A 20,919-nucleotide genomic window follows, 5' to 3' on the forward strand; every position below is an offset into this window, starting at 1 on the left:
TTTGGGTCACTGTCTGTGTGGAGTCTGCACGTTCTCCCCGTGTCTGTGTGGGTTTCCTCCGGGTGCTCCAGTTTCCTCCCACAGTCCGAAAGACATGCTGGTTAGGCACATTACCCATACTAAATTCTCCCTCAGTGTACCCGAACAGGCGCCAGAGTGTGGCGACTAGGGGATTTTCACAGTAACTTCATTGCAGTGTGAATGTAAGCCTACTTGTGACTAATAAATAAACTTTATTTCCTTCCCTAAACATCAATGAACTAGATGGGTTTTTACGATAGTTTCATGACCGCTTTCAATTCCACCAGCTGCTGTGCTGGGATTTGAACCCGCGTCCCCAGGATATTAGGCTGGGCCTCAGATTTCCCACGGAAGCACAATCTCCTCACCCTCAAGAACCCGTTCAACTCCCTTTTAAATTTGTTTATGGAGTTGGCTTCCAACATCTTTTCTAGTTGAGCGTTCCAAATCCCAATGGCACTCTCTCCCCTAGATCTCTTGCCAATGATTTGGAATCCACTTTCTCTGTTTATTGATCCTTTTGCCAAAGGATTCTCTGTCTGACTATATCAGAAGAAATAATAAATGAGCAACAGATTTATCTGCTCTACCCAAGACCGCAAGAAACTACAAAGGATCGTGAACGTAGCCCAGTCCATCACGCAAACCAACCTCCCATCCATTGACTCTGTCTATACTTCCCACTGCCTCGGAAAAGCGGTCACCATAATTAACAAAGCTTTGACACAGGGTCATCTGGACTTGAAACGTCAGCTCTTTTCTCTCCTTACAGATACTGCCAAACTTGCTGAGATTTTCCAGCATTTTCCCTTTTATCCAGCATAATCAAGGACCCCACGTACCCTGAACATACTCTCTTCCACCACCTTGCGTCAGGAAAAAGATACAAAAGTCTGAGATCACGTACCAACTGACTCAGGAACAGCTTCTTCCCTGCTGCCATCAGACTTTTGAATGGACCTACCTCGCGCTAAGTTGATCTTTCTCTACGCCCAAGCTATGACTGTAACACTAGATTCTGCACTCTCTCATTTCCTTCTCTATGAATGGTATGCTTTGTCTGTATAGTGCGCAAGAAACAACACTTTTCACTGTATCCCAATACATGTGACAATAATAAATCAAATCAAAAATCAAAATCAGATTTGCATAAACCATGGACTTAACTAACTAGAAAATAGCAAAGTTGCTTCAACAAGTAGAAACTTGACCTGGGCCTGGTTGCGATGACCACCACCCCCCAACTCCAGCAATCCCCATGGCTTTAGAACAACTACTCATTTGGGGGAAATTGTCTTGAGATAGATTTTCAAAAGGTAGATTAAATGAAAGAAAATTTTTTAAAATGCATTGCTTTTGATTTGATTTGATTTGATTTAATCAGATGACGTGGAGCAGATTTTCTGAGCTGGAACTTGTTCCCTAACTGCACTCTGGGTGTACCTACACCGCAGGGACTGCAGTGGTGCAAGAAGGTGTCTCACCAGCACCTTCTCCAGGGGTAATAAATGCTGTCCCTGCCAGTGACACCCTCGTCCCATGAAAGAGTACTTTTTAAAAAAATGCTGCAATTATTATCTGCTAGAACACTGAGATTCCAAGCCAAGGACTTGTTGACTTGTTTATCCCTGCCCCGTCTACTCTCTGTATCGGCTGCACTCAGCCACGTTCTGTACATAATAACGATATTTAATTTGCTTATGTGGCAGGATGGAAAGAAGACAGTAATCTAGTGAAGGAAATTGCCTTCAGTGTTTTTTCCTATGGATAATGAATTAAGCTGCCCAATTATTGACCTCCCCACCAACCCTGCCACAACCGCACAGCTCCTTCTAGACAAGATAGCCAGGGCCCCGAGTTCAATTCCCAACTTGGGTCGCTGTCTGTGTGGAGTTTGTACGTTCTCCCCGTGTCTGCGTGGGTTTCCTCCGGGTGCTCCGGTTTCTTCCCACAGGCTGAAAGATGTGCAGGTTAGGTGGATTGGCCATGCTAAATTGCCTGTTAGTGTTAAGAGGACTAGCTAGGGTAAATGCATGGGGTTATGGCTTGGGTGGGATTGTGATCAGTGCAGACTCAATGGGCCGAATGGCCTCCTTCTGCAGTGTAGGGTTCTATGATCTATAATCTATGATCTATGGAGGAAACCCACGCAGGTACGGGAACACGTGCAGACTCCACACAGACGGTGACCCAACCTGGGAATCGAACCCAGGTAACTGGTGCTGTAATTCCAGATTTTTACTGAATTCAAATTTCCACATTTGCTGTGGTAGAATTTGAACCCGGGTCCCCAGAACATTACCCTGGGTCTCTGCTAGTCCAGTGACAATACCACTACACCATTGCCTCTCCACGGCCATGCTAAATTGCCCCTTAGTGTCCAAAGATATGTGAGTAAGGTGGATTGGCCATGCTAAATTGCCCTTAGTGTCAGGGGAATTAGCGGGGTAAATATGTGGGGTTATGGGACTAGAGCCTGGGTGGGATTGTGGTCGGTGCAGGCCCGATGGGCCAAAAGGCTTCCTTCTGCACTGTAGGGATTCTATGATTAAATGGGCTGAACAGCATGAACCACTTTGAATAGCTCATGATCTGAGAAGAATTATTACAGATCATGTGGCATGTAAAACATTTTCCATTAGAACAGTGACTCGATTCAAAGAGTACTTAATTGGCTGTAAAGTGCTTTGGGACCTCCTGAAGTTGTGAAAGATGATATGGAGAAGGAAAGACTTTCTTTTGTTTATTCTCTCCGGAACGTGGACAAACCAGTAAGACACGAAACACAGAGCAAGTTACATTTCTATAGCGCCTTGAGCATGATGAACCATCACAAGCGGGAGCTTTATTTGATTGGATTTATTATTGTCACGTTTATTAGTATACAGTGAAAAGTATTGTTTCTTAAACGTCATACAGACAAAGCAGACCGTTCATAGAGAAGGAAAGGAGAGAGTGCAGAATGTAGTGTTACAGTCATAGCTAGGGTGTAGAGAAAGATCAACTTAATGCAAGGTAGGTCCATTCAAAAGTCTGACGGCAGCAGGGAAGAAGCTGTTCTTGAGTCGGTTGGTACGTTAACTCAGACTTTTGTATCTTTTTCCCGACGGAAGAAGGTGGAAGAGAGAATGTCCAAGGCACATGGGGTCCTTGATTATGCTGGCTGCTTTTCCGAGGCAGCAGGAAGTGTAGACAGAGTCAATGGATGGGAGGCTGGTTTGTGTGATGGATTGGGCTGCATTCACGACCTTTTGTAATTCCTTGTGATCTTGGGCAGAGCAGGAGCCATACCAAGCTGTGATACAACCAGAAAGAATGCTTTCTATGATGCATCTGTAAAAGTTGGTGAGAGTCGGAGCTGACATGCCAAATTTCCTTAGTCTTCTGAGAAAGTAGAGGCGTTGGTGCACTTACTTATTTGTAGTGTCTTTATCAAAGAGTGGGATTTTCCAGCAGCGCTCACCCCAAAACTGAAAAATCCTACCAAGGCTCAATGGACCTTTGCATGGTTCCCCTTCAAGCCACCGGCTACGATTCCCATGGAGGGCGGGACAGGAAAATTCCAGTCAAAGTATGACACACAGCCACGCAATAAATTACCCAAGACAGATGATCAGTCGCTGGGTCAAAGAGGAAGATTTTGAGGCGCTCCAAGAAAAAACAGGAGAGGGAGGCGGGAAGGGGTTGAAGGTAGAGATTCCAGGGCTTAGGGACCAGGTATGGCCACAAAAGCAGCAATGCGCGAGAGACCAGAACTGGGGGAGTGCAGAGATCTCGGAGGGTTGTAAGGCTGGAGGAGATTAGAGGGAGGGAGGGAGGCCATGGAGGGATTTGGAAACAAAGACAAGAATTTTAAAATCAGGGCCTTGTCGGAAAGGGAGAAGTATTGTTCAGCGAGCATGAGGTGGGAGGGGTGCAGCGTGAATGAGACTTGGGGTGAATTAGACGATGGAGAGCAGAAGTTTTAATGAGCTTAACTTCGCAGAAGGCGGAAGGCTGGCCAGCAAAGGATTGGAATGATTATGTCTAGAAACAAGCTAATAAAAGTAACATAATGCATGTTTATGCACTTTGTCATGTTAGCAAGGATCTCTGGAATAGTGTGACCTGTTTGAGTGTCACAGATATTTCTGCGTTGCTCCAGAAAAAAATATTTTCTGCATCAGGAGTGGGTGAACTTAGAAAGTAGGAGAGGAGGAGGCCATTCAGCCCCTCGAGCCTGTTCTGCCATTCAGTAAGATCGCGGCTGATCTGTGGCCTAACTCCATATACAAATCGTCGTTTCTGAGTACAGAACTGGAGTATTGCTGAAAAAAGAAACAGGCTGTCGAGGCTTTTCATCTTGCACTCATCAGGATGGCTCATAAGATTAAGGGAACGGCAATTTACTACATGAAAGAGAATGCTGATTGGTTGGCAAGTGCACTCTGATTGGTAAAGGCTTTGCCTTGGAGGATTTAGCAGAGCACAGTTAACTGCCAAGCTTCTCTTCAAATTCAAACCAGGCAGGTCGACTCTGTGTGGCATCAGTCAGGCTCACAGTGCTTGAAGCTACATCCATTCACACATAGGGCCCGGTCATTTGTGGACAGGGGGAGCAGGTCCACGCATTGCACTTCTTCCAATTAAACAAAGCTTGGGAGACATTCCCTGGTACATTCCCCACAGCAATGCCTTGACCAATCGAAGTTGGTTTATCATGCGAGTTGTCCTGATGAGTACATGACGGAAAACTTCGACAGGGCGTCTCTTTTTTTCCCAGCAGTACTTCATGTACCCGCTCTTGGTGCCTTATCTCTTGATGTATTTGGACAACAGAAATCCATCAGTCAGATTTAAAATTAACAATCCATCTCGCTTCAGTTGACATTTGCGGTAGAGAGAGATGTACATTTCTATCCTGTGTGTAGAGATGTTTCCCAGTTTCACTCCCAAAAGATTAGCTGTTAATCTTCAAACAACACCCACTGTTCCGAGACCCTGCGCCCAGGGGAAATAGTACAGGTGCAAAAACATTCAGGAGATTCCTTCAAAACCGTGGAATTCTGGCAAAAGCTATTCCCTAACGGGGTGGCACAGTGGTTAGCACTGCTGCCTCACAGCACCAGCGGCCTGGGTTCAATTCCCAGCTGGGTCACTGTCTGTGTGGAGTCTGCACATTCTCCCCGTGTCTGCATGGGTTTCTTCCGGGTGCTCCGGTTTCCTCCCACGGTCCAAAGATGTGCGGGTTAGCTAAATTGCCCCTTAGTGTCACAAAGACGTGTAGGTTAGAGGAATTGGTGGGGTAAATACGTGGGGTTACATAGAATAGAATCATAGAATCACCACAGTGCAGAAGAAGGCCATTCGACCCATAGAGTTAGCACTGACTACAATCCCACCCAGCCCCTAGCCCCATAACCCCATGCATTCACCCTAGCTAGTCCTCCTGACACCAAGAGGCAATTTAGCATGGCCAATCTACCTAACCCACATATCTACCTAACCCACATATCCGGGAGCACCCGGAGGAAACCCACGCAGACACAGGGAGAACGTGTAAACTCCACACAGAGAGTGACCCAAGCTGGGTCCTGGCGCTGTGAGGCAGCAGTATGCCACTGTGCCGCCTTACGGGAATAGGGCTTGGGTGAGATGCTGTTTCGGAGAGTCGGTGTAGACTCGATGGGCCGAATAGCCTCCTCCTGCACTGTAGGGTCTCTATGATTCTATGACTTCAACCTTTCATTGCAAGATTTACGATAAGAAAATGGGGAGCGAATGTTTGAAGAAGAAGCTGAAGAGAGAGCCTGGCATCATTTTTGTTCGAGTAACATATTAAATAAGCTCTTTACCTCGTGCAGAATGAGCAGAATAATTGTTTAACCAAGTGTGTTTTCAAGAGATGAGGCTCTTTGCGTGTATTTTTAGGCTCTTGTATCATGTCAGACACCAATTATGGCCTCTTGCACACTTAACCGATTTTAATCACTCCAGAGACAATAGCTGGCAGATGCCTAGGTCCCAACCTCTGAGACTTCCCATTCCTCTTTTGCAATGCTCCTTGAAGCCTATTTCTTTGACCACCTGTAATATCTCCTTCTGTGACTCCGTGTCAGACTGTTTGATAATGTACTTAAAAAGCACATTGATGTTTGACAAAGTTAAAGTTCTTTTTATTCATTCATTGGATATGGGCATCGCTGGCTGGGCCAGCATTTATTGCCCATCCCTAGTTGCCCGCGGGCAGTTAAGAGTCAACCACATTGCTGTGGCTCTGGAGTCACATGTAGGCCAGACCGGGTAAGGACGGCAGGTTTCCTTCCCTAAAGGACATTAATAAACCAGATGGGTTTTTCTGACAATCGACAGTGGTTTCATGGTCATCAGTAGATTCGTAATTCCAGATATTTTTATTTGCATTCAAGTTCCACCATCTGACGTGGCGGGATTTGAACCCGGGTCACCAGAACATTAGCTGAGTTTCTGGATTAATAGTCTAGCAATAATACCACTAGGCCATCGCCTCCCCTTATACGTGTAAAAATGCAAGTTGTTGTTGAGCTTGGCTTGGAGGTGAGACTAAAGATTGAGATTCAGGTTTAATGGGCTGGATTTTCCCCTGGGCATCAGGACCCTGAGGTCAGGGCCAAACAGGGTCCCCAGTTCTTTACAAACTCAGGTTGTTCTCTCCGGAGTGGCGGAGGCTGAGGGGAGACCTGAAAGAAGTCTATAAAATGATGACAGTCAGAATCTTTCTCCCACAGTTGAAATGTCAAATACTAGGGGGCATGCACTTAAGGTGAGAGGGGGAAAGTTCAAAGGAAATGTGAGGGGTAGCACAGTGGTTAGCACTGCTGTCTCACAGCTCCAGGGACCTGGGTTCGATTCCCGGCTTGGGTCACTGTCTGTGCAGAGTTTGCACATTCTCCCCGTGTCTGCGTGGGTTTCCTCCCACGCTCCAAAGATGTGCGGCTCAGGTTGATTGGCCATGCTAAATTGCCCCTTAGTGTCCTGGGATGCGTGGCTTAGAGGGATTAGCGGGATAAATATGAGGGGTCACGGGGATAGTGCCTGGTTGGGATTGTTGTCAGTGCAGGCTCGATGGGCGAATGGCCTCCTTCTGCAGTGCAGGGATTCTATTTGTAATTCTTTTATACAGAGTGGTAGATGTGTGGAACACGCTGCCAGGGGTGGTGATGGAGGCAGATACGATAGGGACGTTTAAGGGGCTTTTAGATAAGCACATGAATATACAAGGAATAGAGGAATATGGAACAAGGGCAGGCTGAAGGGATTGGTTTAATTTGACGTCATGCTCGGCACACCATTTTGGGCCGAAGGGCCTGCTCCTGTGCTGTACTGTTCCATGTTCAAGCCTGTGCTTGCCAGGAACGAGGCTGGCCTGGCCGATTTTGCCTCTTAATTGGCTGCCCAGTTGAAGAGGGTGGACAGGCCCCCTGACGATGCAAAGCCAATGGGAGGGCCAGCAGCTCTGGAGGCTCTGCAATTCCATGAAGAAGGGGTGGGCGAGACTGTAGGAGCTGCCTTGCCTACCCTCCCCGCTGCCCCCCTCTGTTGGGGCAGAGCGCCTGTGAGGCTCGATAGCCCCCAGGGCTGCCACAGGGACGCAGTCTGCACGAAAGCTGGGGAAGGAAGCAAGGAAGGAGGAGTGGACATGAATAAATCAAACTCCCCTCAGTAGGTGTGGGCCAGTATGAAGAGTGCGAGCCATGGTGGTTACATTCCTGGACTTGTCATGAAGAAGTTTGGACGAATGATCCAAAGACGTGGGTTCAAATCCCACCCAGAAAGCTGGGGAATTGAAATTCACTCAATTCAATAAATCTGAATTTTTATTGTTACTGCTGGGTAAAATTTCACCTAGTTCACTAATGTCCTTTAGGGAAGGAACTCTGCCATCCTTACCCGGTCTGGCCTACATGTGGCTCCAGACCCCCACACAGCAATGTGGTTGACTCTTAGCTGCCCCGCTGTAATGGGCAAATGGTCCTGCAGTCGAGAGATGGCCAACACCGTGTGAATGGATTTTTAAAATTGTCATTGAGTTTGACATTTGCCACTTGTATCAAACATCCCATCACCCTGGAAGCAGCGTGAATGCGTCGGCCACACAATCAGCTCCATGTGTCTGTTTCACGTCCTCAGTTACATGTGTTTACTCAGCAGCATTGAGTTTAACGCTCATGTAAACAGTTTTTAGTAAAACATTTGTCCCTGAAATTCCTGTCTAAACAACATTGCTGTTCCACTCCACCGTAGAGAGGGAATTGAGAGAGGACCAAACATAATGCAGACAGCCTCGATTCGTATAGTGACATCTGACACTGAACAAACACAAGAAAGTATCATTGTCACCATTCACTCACCCTCACTGTCTCTACAGAACTCCCTATTCCTCTCGGCCTGCCTCGTCCCCCTTGGCCTATCACTCCTTATCTTTTTCCCTCCCGCTCTCTCCCCCGCTCCCGCTCTCTCCCCTGCTCCCGCTCTCTCTCCCGCTCTCTCCCCTGCTCCCGCTCTCTCTCCCGCTCTCTCCCCCGCTCCCATTCCCTCCCCCGCTCTCTCTCCCCCGCTCCCGCTCTCTCTCCCCCGCTCCCGCTCTCTCCCCCGCTCCCGTTCTCTCCCCCGCTCTTCCCCCCCTCTCGCTCTCCCCCCCCACTCCCCCCCGCTCTCCCCCCCCCTCCCATTCCAGTCCTCAGCACAGGGTGATGGTTCAATTCTTGACAGGTCAAAGCCATTTGGGTGGGAGAGAGGTGTTTGTTAAGTGTGATGAGTGGGGAGTTGCTGATCGAAGGTGGGTGGGTCGAGTTAAGATGCACATCAGCTCTGATCTATTCTGATTGAATGGTGGAACATACTTGAGGGGCTGAATGGCCTCCTCCTGCTCCAGCTGCCTGGAATGAATCACTATTTGACTACAACCTCCTGCTTGCACTTTCTCGTTACCTTGTCATCTCCTTCCTGTTCAGCCCCTCAAATGGGCTGTGCTATCACAGAACAATTACAGTACAGAAGAGGCCATTCGTCCCATTGTGCCTGTGCCAGATTTTAACCCTTCCCCGTGTGAAAATGTGTGTCCCCAATGGGCGCGATCTTACGAATGTGCGAAAAAAATGGGAGAATTTTGGACTTGTTTCTTGAGGCGAGTTTAAAAACGCAATCTTGCGACAATCGACAGTGGTTTTTTTGGACTGGAACATGATTTGTTCTGGTTGGGGGGTCGGAGCCTAAGCTCGCCAGTGAAGCCGGCTGAAGTCTGCTTGGGGCGCCATTGCGCACGCGCCCCAATCTCCCAGTGAACCGGGAGAACTCCTGCCAGAACAGTTTTTCCAGCAATTCCCACCGACTGGGTGCACGTACCCATTCCATTGCTATGGACGGATTATAAACCTCTGGATCTAAACATCTTGCCACAGGAGTCGGGTGCTCCGGTTTCCTCCCACAGTCCGAAAGACATGGTGGTTGGGTACATTGGGCCATGCTAAATTGTCCCCCAGTGTATCCGAACAGGTGCCGGAGTGTGGCGACTGGGGGATTTTCACAGTAACTTCATTGCAGTGTGAATGTAAGCCTACTTGTGACAGTAATAAATAATGATGAGCTTTACACAGCTGGTTCCGCAGCCTGTGTGAGGAAATGTAAACTGTGTATTTAACCACCATCTTATGATTTGTTTTGCAGGTAACCTTGACAAACACATTCAGCTGGAAAGTTTAGTTGCCCAGTTTTTGGGAGTGGAGGCAGCCATGACCTTCGGAATGGGGTTCGCCACCAACTCAATGAACATCCCTGCTCTGGTTGGGAAGGTGAGTCACTGCCCCTCCTTATCTGTCAGATCAAATCCACTCCTATGGCCTGTGTTCGCTGGGGTTTTGGAAGGATGAGAGACAATCTCACTGAAACGTGCAAGATTCCCAGGGGGCTCGACAGTGAAGAGGCTGAGAGATTTGTTACCACTGCTCAGGGAATCTGAAACACGGGGGCACAGTCTCGGGGAAAAGGGGCTGATCCGTTTGTGTGGGTGTAAAAGATCCCGCAGCGGTATTCTGAGGAGATTTTTGAGGGGGTCGAGGGTTACGGGAGACGGGCAAGAGAATGGAGTTCAGGTCACGATGCAATCAGCCATGATTTTACTAATGGGGGAACAGAATCAATGGGCCGAATGGCCTGCTCCTATTTCTTATGATGCTATAAGCCGTACGACACGCACAGAAAGCAAATCATTGGCGAAAGAAGCAGAAAGTAACCATTGTCCACCTCATCATCACTTTCCACTTGGCCATTGTTGCCAAATTATCCAGCTGCATAAATTATCCGACATTCCGGACTGGATTTTCCTCCATTTAAATATTGGGAAGAGTGAAGCCAGAGTTTTCAGTCCCTGCTCTGAACTCCCATTCCCTAGTTACCGACTCCAACCCTCTCCCTGGCAATAGCCTGAGATTTAGCCGGTCTGTTCACAACCTTTGACCCCCCAGATTAGTATGTAACTTCATGTTTGCTCCATCAATGAGATCACCAATTGCCTCTGGACTTTGACTATTCCCCTGACTGCTCCCTGATATTTTACCCACTGTAAAGTCCAGCTCACCCAGAGCCCAGCTCCCCATCCCCTTCCGAACATTCACCTCTCGCCCCTGTGTTTGACGACCTACCTTAGTTCCCAATTAACCAGGATACACTTGTTTTCAAATCCCTCCATGGCCTTGCCCCCTCCCTATCTCTGCAATCACCATAGAAAGCATCCTGTCTGGTTGTATCACAGCTCGGGATGGCTCCTGCTCTGCCCAAGACTGCAAGAAACTACAAAGGGTTGTGAACATAGCCCAGTCCCATCCATTGACTCCGTCTACGCTTCCCGCTGCCTCGGAAAAGCAGCCAGCATAATTAAGGACCCCACGCACCCCGGACATTCTCTCTTCCACCTTCTTCTGTCGGGAAAAAGATACAAAAGTCTGAGGTCACGTACCAACCGACTCAAGAACAGCTTCTTCCCTGCTGCCGTCAGACTTTTGAATGGATTTACTTCGCATTAAGTTGACCTTTCTCTGCACCCTAGCTATGACTGTAACGCCACATTCTGTCCCCTCTCCTTTCCTTCTCCCTTACATACTCTATGAACGGTATGCTTTGTCTGTATAGCACGTAAGAAACAATAAAGTTAAAGTTTATTTATTAGCCACAAGTAGGGCTTACATTAACATTGCAATGAAGTTATTGTGAAAATCCTCTCGCCACCACACTCCGGCGCCTGTTCGGGTACACTGAGGGAGAATTTAGCATGGCCAATGCACCCTAACCAGCACGTCTTTCGGACTGTGGGAGGAAACACCCGGAGGAAACCCACGCAGACACGGGGAGAATGTGCAGACTCCACACAGACAGTGACCCAAGCTGGGAATCGAACCCGGGTCCCTGGCGCTGTGAAGCAGCAGTGCTAACCACTCTGCCACCATGCCGCACTGACTTTTCACTGTATCCCAATACATGGGACAATGATAAATCAAATCAACCCTGACATCCCTGAGATATCAGTGTTCCACACACCTGGTCGTTTAGCATCCCTGGTTTTTATCACTCACCATTGTTGGCCGTGTCTTCAGCTGCTGAGCCCCATTCTCTGGACGTCTCTCCCAACACCTCTCTACCTCGCTTTCCGCCTTTAATCATTCCGTTAAACCGAACACCTTGACCAAGCTTTTGGTCATCTGATCTAATACCTCCTACGGGGCTAGGTGTCATACTTTGTTTTATAACACTTACGAAGCATCATCTATTTATTCATTCATGAGCGCCGTTGGCTGGGCCAGAATTTATTGCCTGTCCCCTAATTGCCCTTGGGGGCAGTTGAGAGTCAACCACATTGCTGTGGCTCTGGAGTCACATGTAGGCCAGACCAGGTAAGGACGCTAGATTTCCTTCCCTAAAGTACATGAGTGAACCAGACGGCTTTTTCCGACAATCGGCAATGGTTTCATGGTCTTCAGTAGATTCTTAATTCCAGATATTTTTTGTTGAATTCGAATTTCACCATCTGCCGTGGCGGGATTCGAACACGGTCCCCAAAACATTAGCTGAGTTTTTGGATTAATAGTCCAGTGATAATACCACTCGGCCATCGCTTCCCCTTATACGTATACAAATGCAAGACCCAGAGCATTAACCTGGGGCTCTGGAATACTAGTCTAGTTTTTAATGCAACTAAGCCACTGCCTTGGGACATTTCATTACGTTAAGGGCACTATATGTTGACTGGATGATAACCTGTTCTCTAAACTTCATTAGGTATACATTAGCAATCTACTGGTCACCCTATTATAGAAAGGATATTATTAAACTAGAAAGAGTGTAGAAAAGATTTACTAGGATGCTACCGGGACTTGATGGTTTGAGTTATAAGGAGAGGCTGGATAGACTGGGACTTTTTTCTCTGGAGTGTAGGAGACTTGCGGTGTTCTAATAGAGGTCTATAAAATAATGAGGGGCACAGATCAGGTAGGTAGGGGGCAGCACGGTGGCACAGAGGTTAGCACTGCTACTTCACAGCACCAGGGACCTGGGTTCGATTCCCAGCAGAGTTTGCACGTTCTCCCCATGTCTGCGTGGGTTTCCTCCGGGTGCTCCCGTTTCCTCCCACAGTCTGAAAGACGTGTTGGTTAGTTGCATTGACCCGAACAGGCGCCGGGGTGTGGCGACCAGGGGGATTTCACAGTAACTTCATTACAGTGTTAATGTAAGCCTTACTTGTGACTAATAAAAATAAACTTTAAACTTAAACTTTAGATAGTCAACATCTTTTCCCAAAGGTAGGGGAGTCTAAAACTAGAGGGCGTAGGTTTAAGGGGAGAGATACAAAAATGTGCAATTGTTATCGTCATCATCATTTGATCCATTTGAGGAAAACTCTCTGCTTGTGCACAAATGGTTAATTTTAATTGAAAGGGATCGCTATTGTTCATCTGTAACGTGCTGTTCAAAACTCCTTGCAACACCATCTCCCCACCGAAATGCATCGCGGTGGAAGTGTCCCACAGATAATCGAGCTGGTCTCAATGCTGCTTCGTTCCTCTCTAAAACGTTCCCGTCTCCCGGGACACGTTCACAAACAACAGCTCCTCTCTTAACAACAGTGGCGGCAAATGTCCAGCTCTGACTCCTGCCGGCCGCAACCTCTCAACCCTGGGGTACGTTACCGTCATGAGGAAGGTGGTAGGTTTATCTGTTTTGGGTACACACACACTGTGCACGTTGAACACTCGAGAGACAGGTGTAGCACAGACAGGCGGCCAGATTATCATTCCCACTCCACACGGTGTCCCCCCCGCAGAAGAAACTCTCCGGTTGAGTGGAGAATGTTCTGGAATCTGCTTTCTCTCAAATCGAGAGTGAGGATGTTAATCTTTTGCATGATGCCATGTGAGAAAGAATCTGAGGGAGCATCGACCCCTTTCCGCCCTTTTCCTTGGGACATCACAAAGTGACCTTCCCCCATCCCCCCCAATCCACCTGTCCCCACATCGGCAATTTTCATCGTTTCTCAGTGTAAGATGTTTAAAATCCTTTCATGGGACATGGGCGTCGCTGGCTACACCAGCATTTATTGACCACCCTCAATTCTCTTTGACAAGTTAGTGGTGAGTTGTCATCTTGAACTGCTTGCTATAGTCCATGTTGTGTAGGTACACCCACAGTGCTGTTAGGAAGGGAGTTCCATAATTGTGATATTGCTGTTTGTAATATATATAAATGATTTGGAGGAAAAATCATCATTTGGCGGCACGGTAGCACAGTGGTTAGCGCTGCTGCTTCACAGCTCCAGGGACCTGGGTTCGAATCCCGGCTCGGGTCGCTGTCTGTGTGGAGTTTGCACATTCTCCCTGTGTCTGCGTGGGTTTCCTCCGGGTGCTCCGGTTTCCTCCCACAGTCCAAAGATGTGCGGGCTCGGTTGATTGGCCATTCTAAATTGCCCCTTAGTGTCCCGGGATGCATAGGTTAGAGGGGTTAGTGGGTAAATATGTAGGGATATGTGGATAGGGCCTGGGTGTGATTGTGGTTGGTGCAGACTCGATGGGCCGAATGGCCTCTTTCTGCACTGTAGGATTCTATGATTCTAAAATGTAACTGGATTGATTAGTAAATTTGCGGACGACATAAAGGTTGGTGGATTTGCAGATAGCGATGAGGACCATCAGAGGATACAGCAGGATATAGATCAGTTGGAGACTTGGACGGAGAGATGGCAAATGGAGTTTAATCCAGACAAATGTGAGTTAATGCATTTTGGAAGGTCTAATACAGATAGGAAATATACAGTAAATGGCAGAACCCTTAAGAGTATTGATAGGCAAAGGGATCTGGGTGTACAGGTACACAGGTTACTGAAAGTGGCAACACAGGTGGAGAAGGTAGTCAAGAAGGCATACGACATGCTCGCTTTCATCGGCCGGGGTATTGAGTTTAAAAATTGGCAAGTCATGTTGCAGCTTTATAGAACCTTAGTGAGACCGCACTTGGAATATAGGGTTCAATTCTGGTCGCCACACTACCAGAAGGATGTGGAGGCTTTGGGGAGGGTACACAAAAGATTTACCAGGATGTTGCCCTGATATGGAGGGCATTAGCTATGAGGAGAGGTTGGAGAAACTTGGTTTGTTCTCACTGGAGCGACGGAGGTTGAGGGGCGGCCTGATAGAAGTCTACAAGATTATGAGAGGCATGGACAGAGTGGATAGTCAGAAGCTTTTTCCCAGGGTGGAAGAGTCAATTACTAGGGGGCATAGGTTTAAAGTGCAAGGGGCGAGATTTAAAAGAGATGTACGAGGCAGATTTTTTAACAGAGGATGGTGGATGCCTGGAACTTGTTACCGGGGGAGATAGTGGAAGCGGATACGGTAGTGACTTTGAAGGGGCGTCTTGACAAGTACATGAATAGGATGGGAATAGAGGGATATGGTCCCCGGAAGGGTAGGGAGTTTTAGTTCAGACGGGCAGCATGGTCGGTGCAGACTTGGAGGGCCGAAGGACCTGTTCCTGTTCTGTAATTTTCTTTGTTCTTTGATCCAGTGCCAGTGAAAAAAATCATAGAATCCCTAAAGTGCAAAAGGAGGCCATTCAACCCATCAAGCCTGCACCGACTCGCCAACACAGCATCCCACCAGGCCTTACCCCCGTAACCCTATGTATTATCCCACTAATTCCCCCTAACCTAAACATCTTGAGACACTTAAGGGGCAATTTAGCATGGCCAATCCACCTAACCTGCACATCTTGGACTGTGGGAGGAAACCGGAGCATCCAGAGGAAACCCACGCAGACATGGGGAGAATGTGCAAACTCCACACAGACAGTGACCCAAGTTGGGAATCGAAGCTGGGTTCCTGGCGCTGTGAGGCAGCAGTGCTAACCACTGTGCTACTGAAAACACTGATATATTTCCAAGTCAGGATGGTGTATGACTTGGATGGGAACTCACAAGTAGTGTCCCCATGTATCTGCTGCCCTTATCCTTGTAGATGGTAGTGGTCGTGGGTTTGGAAGTTGCTGTTGAAGGAACCTTGGCGAGTTGCTGCAGTGCGTTTTGTAGATGGTGCATATGCTGCCGCTGTGGAGGTAGTGAAAGGTTATGGATGGGGTGCCGATCAAGTAGGACGCTTTGTCCTGGATGGTGTTGAGTGTTGTTGGAGCTGTACTCATTCAGGCGAATGCAGATCACACTCCTAACTTGTGCCTTGTTAGATGATGGACAGGCTTTGGGGAGTCAGGAGATGAGTTAGCACCTCAAAATTTCCCAGCTGCTGACCTGCTCTTGTAACCACACTATTTATATAGCTGGTCCAGTTCATTTCTGGTGAATGGTAACCCTCAGGAAGTTGATGATGAAGGATTCAGCAATGATGATGCCATTGAGTGCAAGAAATAGGAGCCGAATTAGACCATCGTCAAGGGAAAATGGTAGTCATAGAGGTTTACAGCATGGAAACAGGCCATTCGGCCCAACTTGTCCATGCTGTCCTCTTAACCACTAAGCTAGTCCCAATTGCCCACGTTTGGCCCATATCCCTCTTCCCATCCTACCCATTAACTGTCTAAATGCTTTTTAAAAGACAAAATTGTACCCGCCTCTACTACTACCTCTGGCAGCTTGTTCCAGACACTCACCACCCTCTGTGTGAAAAACTGCCCCTCTGGACCGTTTTGTATCTCTCCCCTCTCACCTTAAACCTATGCCCTCTAGTTTTAGACTCCCCTACCTTTAGGAAAAGGTGTTGACTATCTAGCTGATCTGTGCCCCTCATTATTTTATAGACCTCTATAAGATCACCCCTCAGCCTCCTACACTCCAGAGAAAAAGGTCCCCGTGTATTCAGCCTCTCCTTATAACTCAAACCATCAAGTCCCAGTCGCATCCGAGTAAATCTTTTCTGCACTCTTTCTAGTTTAGTAATATCCTTTCTATAATAGGGTGACCAGTAGATTGCTAATGTATACTTAATGAAGATTAGAGAAGAGATTATCATCCCATCAACGTGAACTGCATTGAAATTCACCCTCAAACATGACGATCCCCAAATGCTTAATAATCTTGAAGAATCAAAGTTTCCAGCATTTCATGGAGCTTATGCTGAAGAATCCCAGGAGAATTACATTTATTTAATTTATGAAAATCAATTCGGCCTTGAATAGGTCATTCATGAATGTTCAGACAATTGGCCATCTGTTTCTAATTCCCCTTAAACTGAGGAAATTCCTGGGGGGACTGGAGGGGCAAATCTTTTTTTTTACCCCCAATCCGACATCTCTGCACATTTAAAAAAATTGATTTGATTTTTGATTTGATTTATTATTGTCACATATATTAGTATACGGTGACAGGTATTGTTTCTTGCGTGCTATACAGACAAAGCATACCGTTCATAGAGAAGGAAAGGAGAGAGTGCAGAATGTAGTGTTACAGTCATAGCTAGGGTGTAGAGAAAGATCAACTTAATGCAAGGTAAGTCCATTCAAAAGTCTGACGGCAGCAGGGAAGAAGCTGTTCTTGAGTCGGTTGGTACGTGACCTTAGACTTTTGTATCTTTTTCCTGAAGGAAGAAGGTGGAAGAGAGAATGTCCGGGGTGCGTGGGGTTCTTAATTATTCTGGCTGCTTTGCCGAGGCAATGGGAAGTGTAGACAAAGTCAATGGATGGGAGGCTGGTTTGTGTGATGGATTGGGCTACATTCACGACCTTTTGTAATTTCTTGCGATCTTGGGCAGAGCAGGAGCCAGACCAAGCTGTGATACATCCGGAAAGAATGCTTTCTGTGGTGTATCTGTAAAAGTTGGTGAGAGTCGTAGCTGACATGCCAAATTTCCTTAGTCTTCTGAGAAAGTAGAGGCATTTGTGGGCTTTCTTCACTATAGTGTTGGCATGGGGGGGACCAGGACAGGTTGGTGATCTGGACTCCTAGAAACTTGAAGTTCTCAACCTTTTCTACTTCATCCCCGTTGATGTAGACAGGGGCATGTTCTCCACTACACTTGCTGAAGTCGATGACGATCTTCTTTATTTTGTTGACATTGAGGGAGAGATTATTGTCAACGCACCAGTTCACCAGATTCTTTATTGCAATTGCTCCTGTCATGCTGAAGTGAGGCAATGAGGTGGAGTGTAAGCTACCAGGATGTTTTACCCTCTCCACGTCTCTCTCTCTCTCTCCAGGGCTGCCTGATTCTGAGTGATGAGCTGAACCACACGTCTCTGATCCTGGGTGCGCGCTTGTCGGGAGCCACCATCCGCGTGTTCAAACATAACAGTGAGTCATAACGTTTCCCCGATCTTGCACTGAAAAATCAGAGGGTTTTTCTACCTGCTTTCGATTTGATTTATTATTGTCACATGTATTGGGATGCAGTGAAAAGCATTATTTCTTGCGCGCTGTACGGACAAAGCATACCATTCATACAGAAGGAAAGGAGAGAGTGCAGAATGTAGTGTTACAGTCATAGCTAGGGTGTAGAGAAAGATCAACTTAATGTGAGGTAGGTCCATTCAAAAGTCTGTTGGCAGCAGGGAAGAAGCTGTTCTTGAGCCGGTTGCTACGTGAACTCAGACTTTTGTATCTTTTTCCCGATGGAAGAAGGTGGAAGAGAGAATGTCCGGAGTGCGTGGGGTCCTTAATTATGCTGGTTGCTTTTCTGAGGCAGTGGGAAGTGAAGACAGAGTCGATGGATGGGAGGCTGGTTTGCGTGATGGACTGGGCTACTTTTACAACCTTTTGTAGTTCCTTTCGGTCTTGGGCAGAGCAGGAGCCATGCCAAGCTGTGAGACATCTGAAAGGAAGCTTTCTGTGGTGCTTCTATAAAAGTTTCTCCTTTCTAATCAGTAACTTTCTGCTTTAGCCATTCACCACCACGCAAAAATCCAATTGCTTTTCCTCTGCTGGGATAGATCTCTCCTTTGCTGCAATCAGTCCGTTATATACCATCATTTTTGCCTTTATGTGATAACGTTGTGAAAATGCAATTTGATTTGATTTATTATTGTCACATGTATTGGGATACAGTGAAAAGTATTGTTTCTTGCGCGCTATACAGACAAAGCATACCGTTCATAGAGAAGGAAAGGAGAGGGTGCAGAATGTAGTGTTACTGTCATAGCTAGGGTGTAGAGAAAGATCAACTTAATATAAGATAGGTCCACTCAAAAGTCTGATGGCAGCAGGGAAGAAGCTGTTCTTGCGTCGTTTGGTACGTGACCTCAGACTTTCGGGTATCTTATTTTTAAGATTTGAATTGTCGAGCTAGTTTGAAGGAGCTGATGAGGATGTGGGAGGGGGTCGCAGTAGTGAGGAGAGATGATAATGTAGGGGATTAATTAACCTTCGCACCGGTAGTTTAAGGGTTGATAACTTTTAAACATTGTTTCATTTCACCTGATCCTCAGTTTAGATTTATGACTTTTGTTGTGTCGTGGAATTCGGCCCGTCATGCCAGTTGATGGGTCTTTGGTTGAATTGCTTTAACATTTCTGTATCCCCCCCCCCCCCCGCCCTGCTCCCTGTCAAATAAAGTTTTTCTTGGGATGAGGGTTAGGTTCGGTGCATTGACCATGCAAACTTCTCCCTCGGTGTATCCGAACAGGCACTGGAGTGTGGCGAATAGGGGATTTTCACAATAACTTCATTGCACTGTTAATGTCAGCCTACTTGTGACAAATAAATAAAATAAGCAAAAAAGAAATGAGTCCGGGTCCCTGCATCACTAGCCCAGTGACATTAACACATTAACCACCCCATGTTTAACACGATACAGTTCACATTTCTCGGGTTCAATACAACCGCCTTCCATTGTGATACATTCTTCAATTCAATTTTTCCAAGAGGTTCACCTTTTCCCCTGCTTTCGGTCAGTTTTGGCAAGACTATTGCGGCAATGACACCAAAAATACGGCCAGTGGAATTAACCGGACTGCTCTTCAGAAGAACAGGATCTAACTCAATGGGCCAAATGGCCTCCCTCTGAACTGTACTCCTTTAAGACTGACTAATGTTTACCAGTAGAACTTAATTGGTTTTTTTTTAATGGTTACCATGTCAGTTTTGAACACGAGTCAGTAATGCAAGGCCGTCACAATCCCACTGGGTGCTGTGGCATTTTTTTGTGTGATGCTTCTGGGGCTGGTGTTTTTGTTGTTGTGGAGGCCACCTGAGGGTTTTTCAACTGGTGAATAAATTTAATGATTATTATAACCAACTCAATGTTGCTCAAATCTGGGGATGAAAGTGCAGGGGGCGCCTGACTTATGCACTTTTATAAGTCTTAAAAGTTCATGATGTACTTTTCATTTGTTACTGGAAACAGGAATATTCAGCCCCTTGAATCTACCCCACCATTCAACTAGATCATCATCTACCTCAATGCCAGCCTACACTATCCCCTTATCCTTTGATATCTTTAATATCTGGACATTAAGGGCAGAATTCTCTCGCAGTGCTGGCCTAAAAGCCAGAAATTCCTGCCCGACTATCAATGGGATTTCACATTGTCTGCAATCCGCCCACTAAAATTCCAGTGGCGGGTGGGATAGGAAAATTCTAGCCTAAATTTAAGTTTATTTATTAGTGTCACAAGTAGGCTTACATTAACACTGCAATGAAGTTATTGTGAAAATTCCCTAGTCGTCACACTCCACCACCTGTTTGGGTACACTGAGAGAAAATTTAGCAGGGCCAATGCACCCAGCCAGCACTTCTTTCAGACTGTGGGAGCACCACGTAGACACAGGGAGAAAGTGCAAACTCCACACAGACAGTGACCCAAGCTGGGAATCGAACCCGAGTCCCTGGCGCTGTGAGGCAGCAGTGCGAACCACTGAGCCATCGTGATACGTAGGAGAATGAGGGGTGACCTTATTGAGGTGTATAAAATCATGAGGGGCATCGATAGGATGAACGCACATAGTCTTTTTCCCAGGGAAGGGGAATTGAAAACTAGAGGGTGTAGGTTTAAGGTGAGAGGAGAAAGATTTAAAAGGGACCTGAGGGGCAACATCTTCACGCAGAGGGTGGTGCGTATATGGAATGAGCTGCCAGAGAAAGTGGTCGGTCGAGGCAGGTACAATAGCAACATTTAAAAAGCATTTGGATAAGTACATGGATGGGAAAGGATGAGCGGGATATGGGCCAAACGTGGGCAATTGGGACTAACTGGGAGGGCACCATGGTCAGCATGGACCGGTTGGGCTGAAGGGCCTGTTTCCGTGCTGTATTGCTCTAAGACTCTATCTCTGTTAAACATATTCAATGACTGAACCTCCACAGCCCTCTGGGGTAAAGAATTCCAAAGACCCGCCACTCACTGAGAGAACTAATCCCTCCTTATCTCAGTCTTAAATGGCCGACCCCTTACAATGAGA

The 20,919-nt window shown here is 46.9% G+C and overlaps 1 protein-coding gene across 1 annotated transcript in view; it reads left to right on the forward strand.

The window, feature by feature from the left end:
• The window catches only part of sptlc3 (serine palmitoyltransferase, long chain base subunit 3), a 105,065-nt gene that overhangs the window by 53,472 nt on the left and 30,674 nt on the right, over window positions 1-20,919 (forward strand). Inside the window, exons 5-6 of the mRNA XM_078230385.1 lie at window positions 9,706-9,830; window positions 17,725-17,818. Coding sequence (XP_078086511.1) covers window positions 9,706-9,830; window positions 17,725-17,818 — 219 coding nt within the window. The remainder of the gene's footprint in view (window positions 1-9,705; window positions 9,831-17,724; window positions 17,819-20,919) is intronic.

This window comes from Mustelus asterias, chromosome 15 (genome assembly GCF_964213995.1).
Source record: "Mustelus asterias chromosome 15, sMusAst1.hap1.1, whole genome shotgun sequence".
Lineage (NCBI taxonomy): Eukaryota > Metazoa > Chordata > Chondrichthyes > Carcharhiniformes > Triakidae > Mustelus > Mustelus asterias.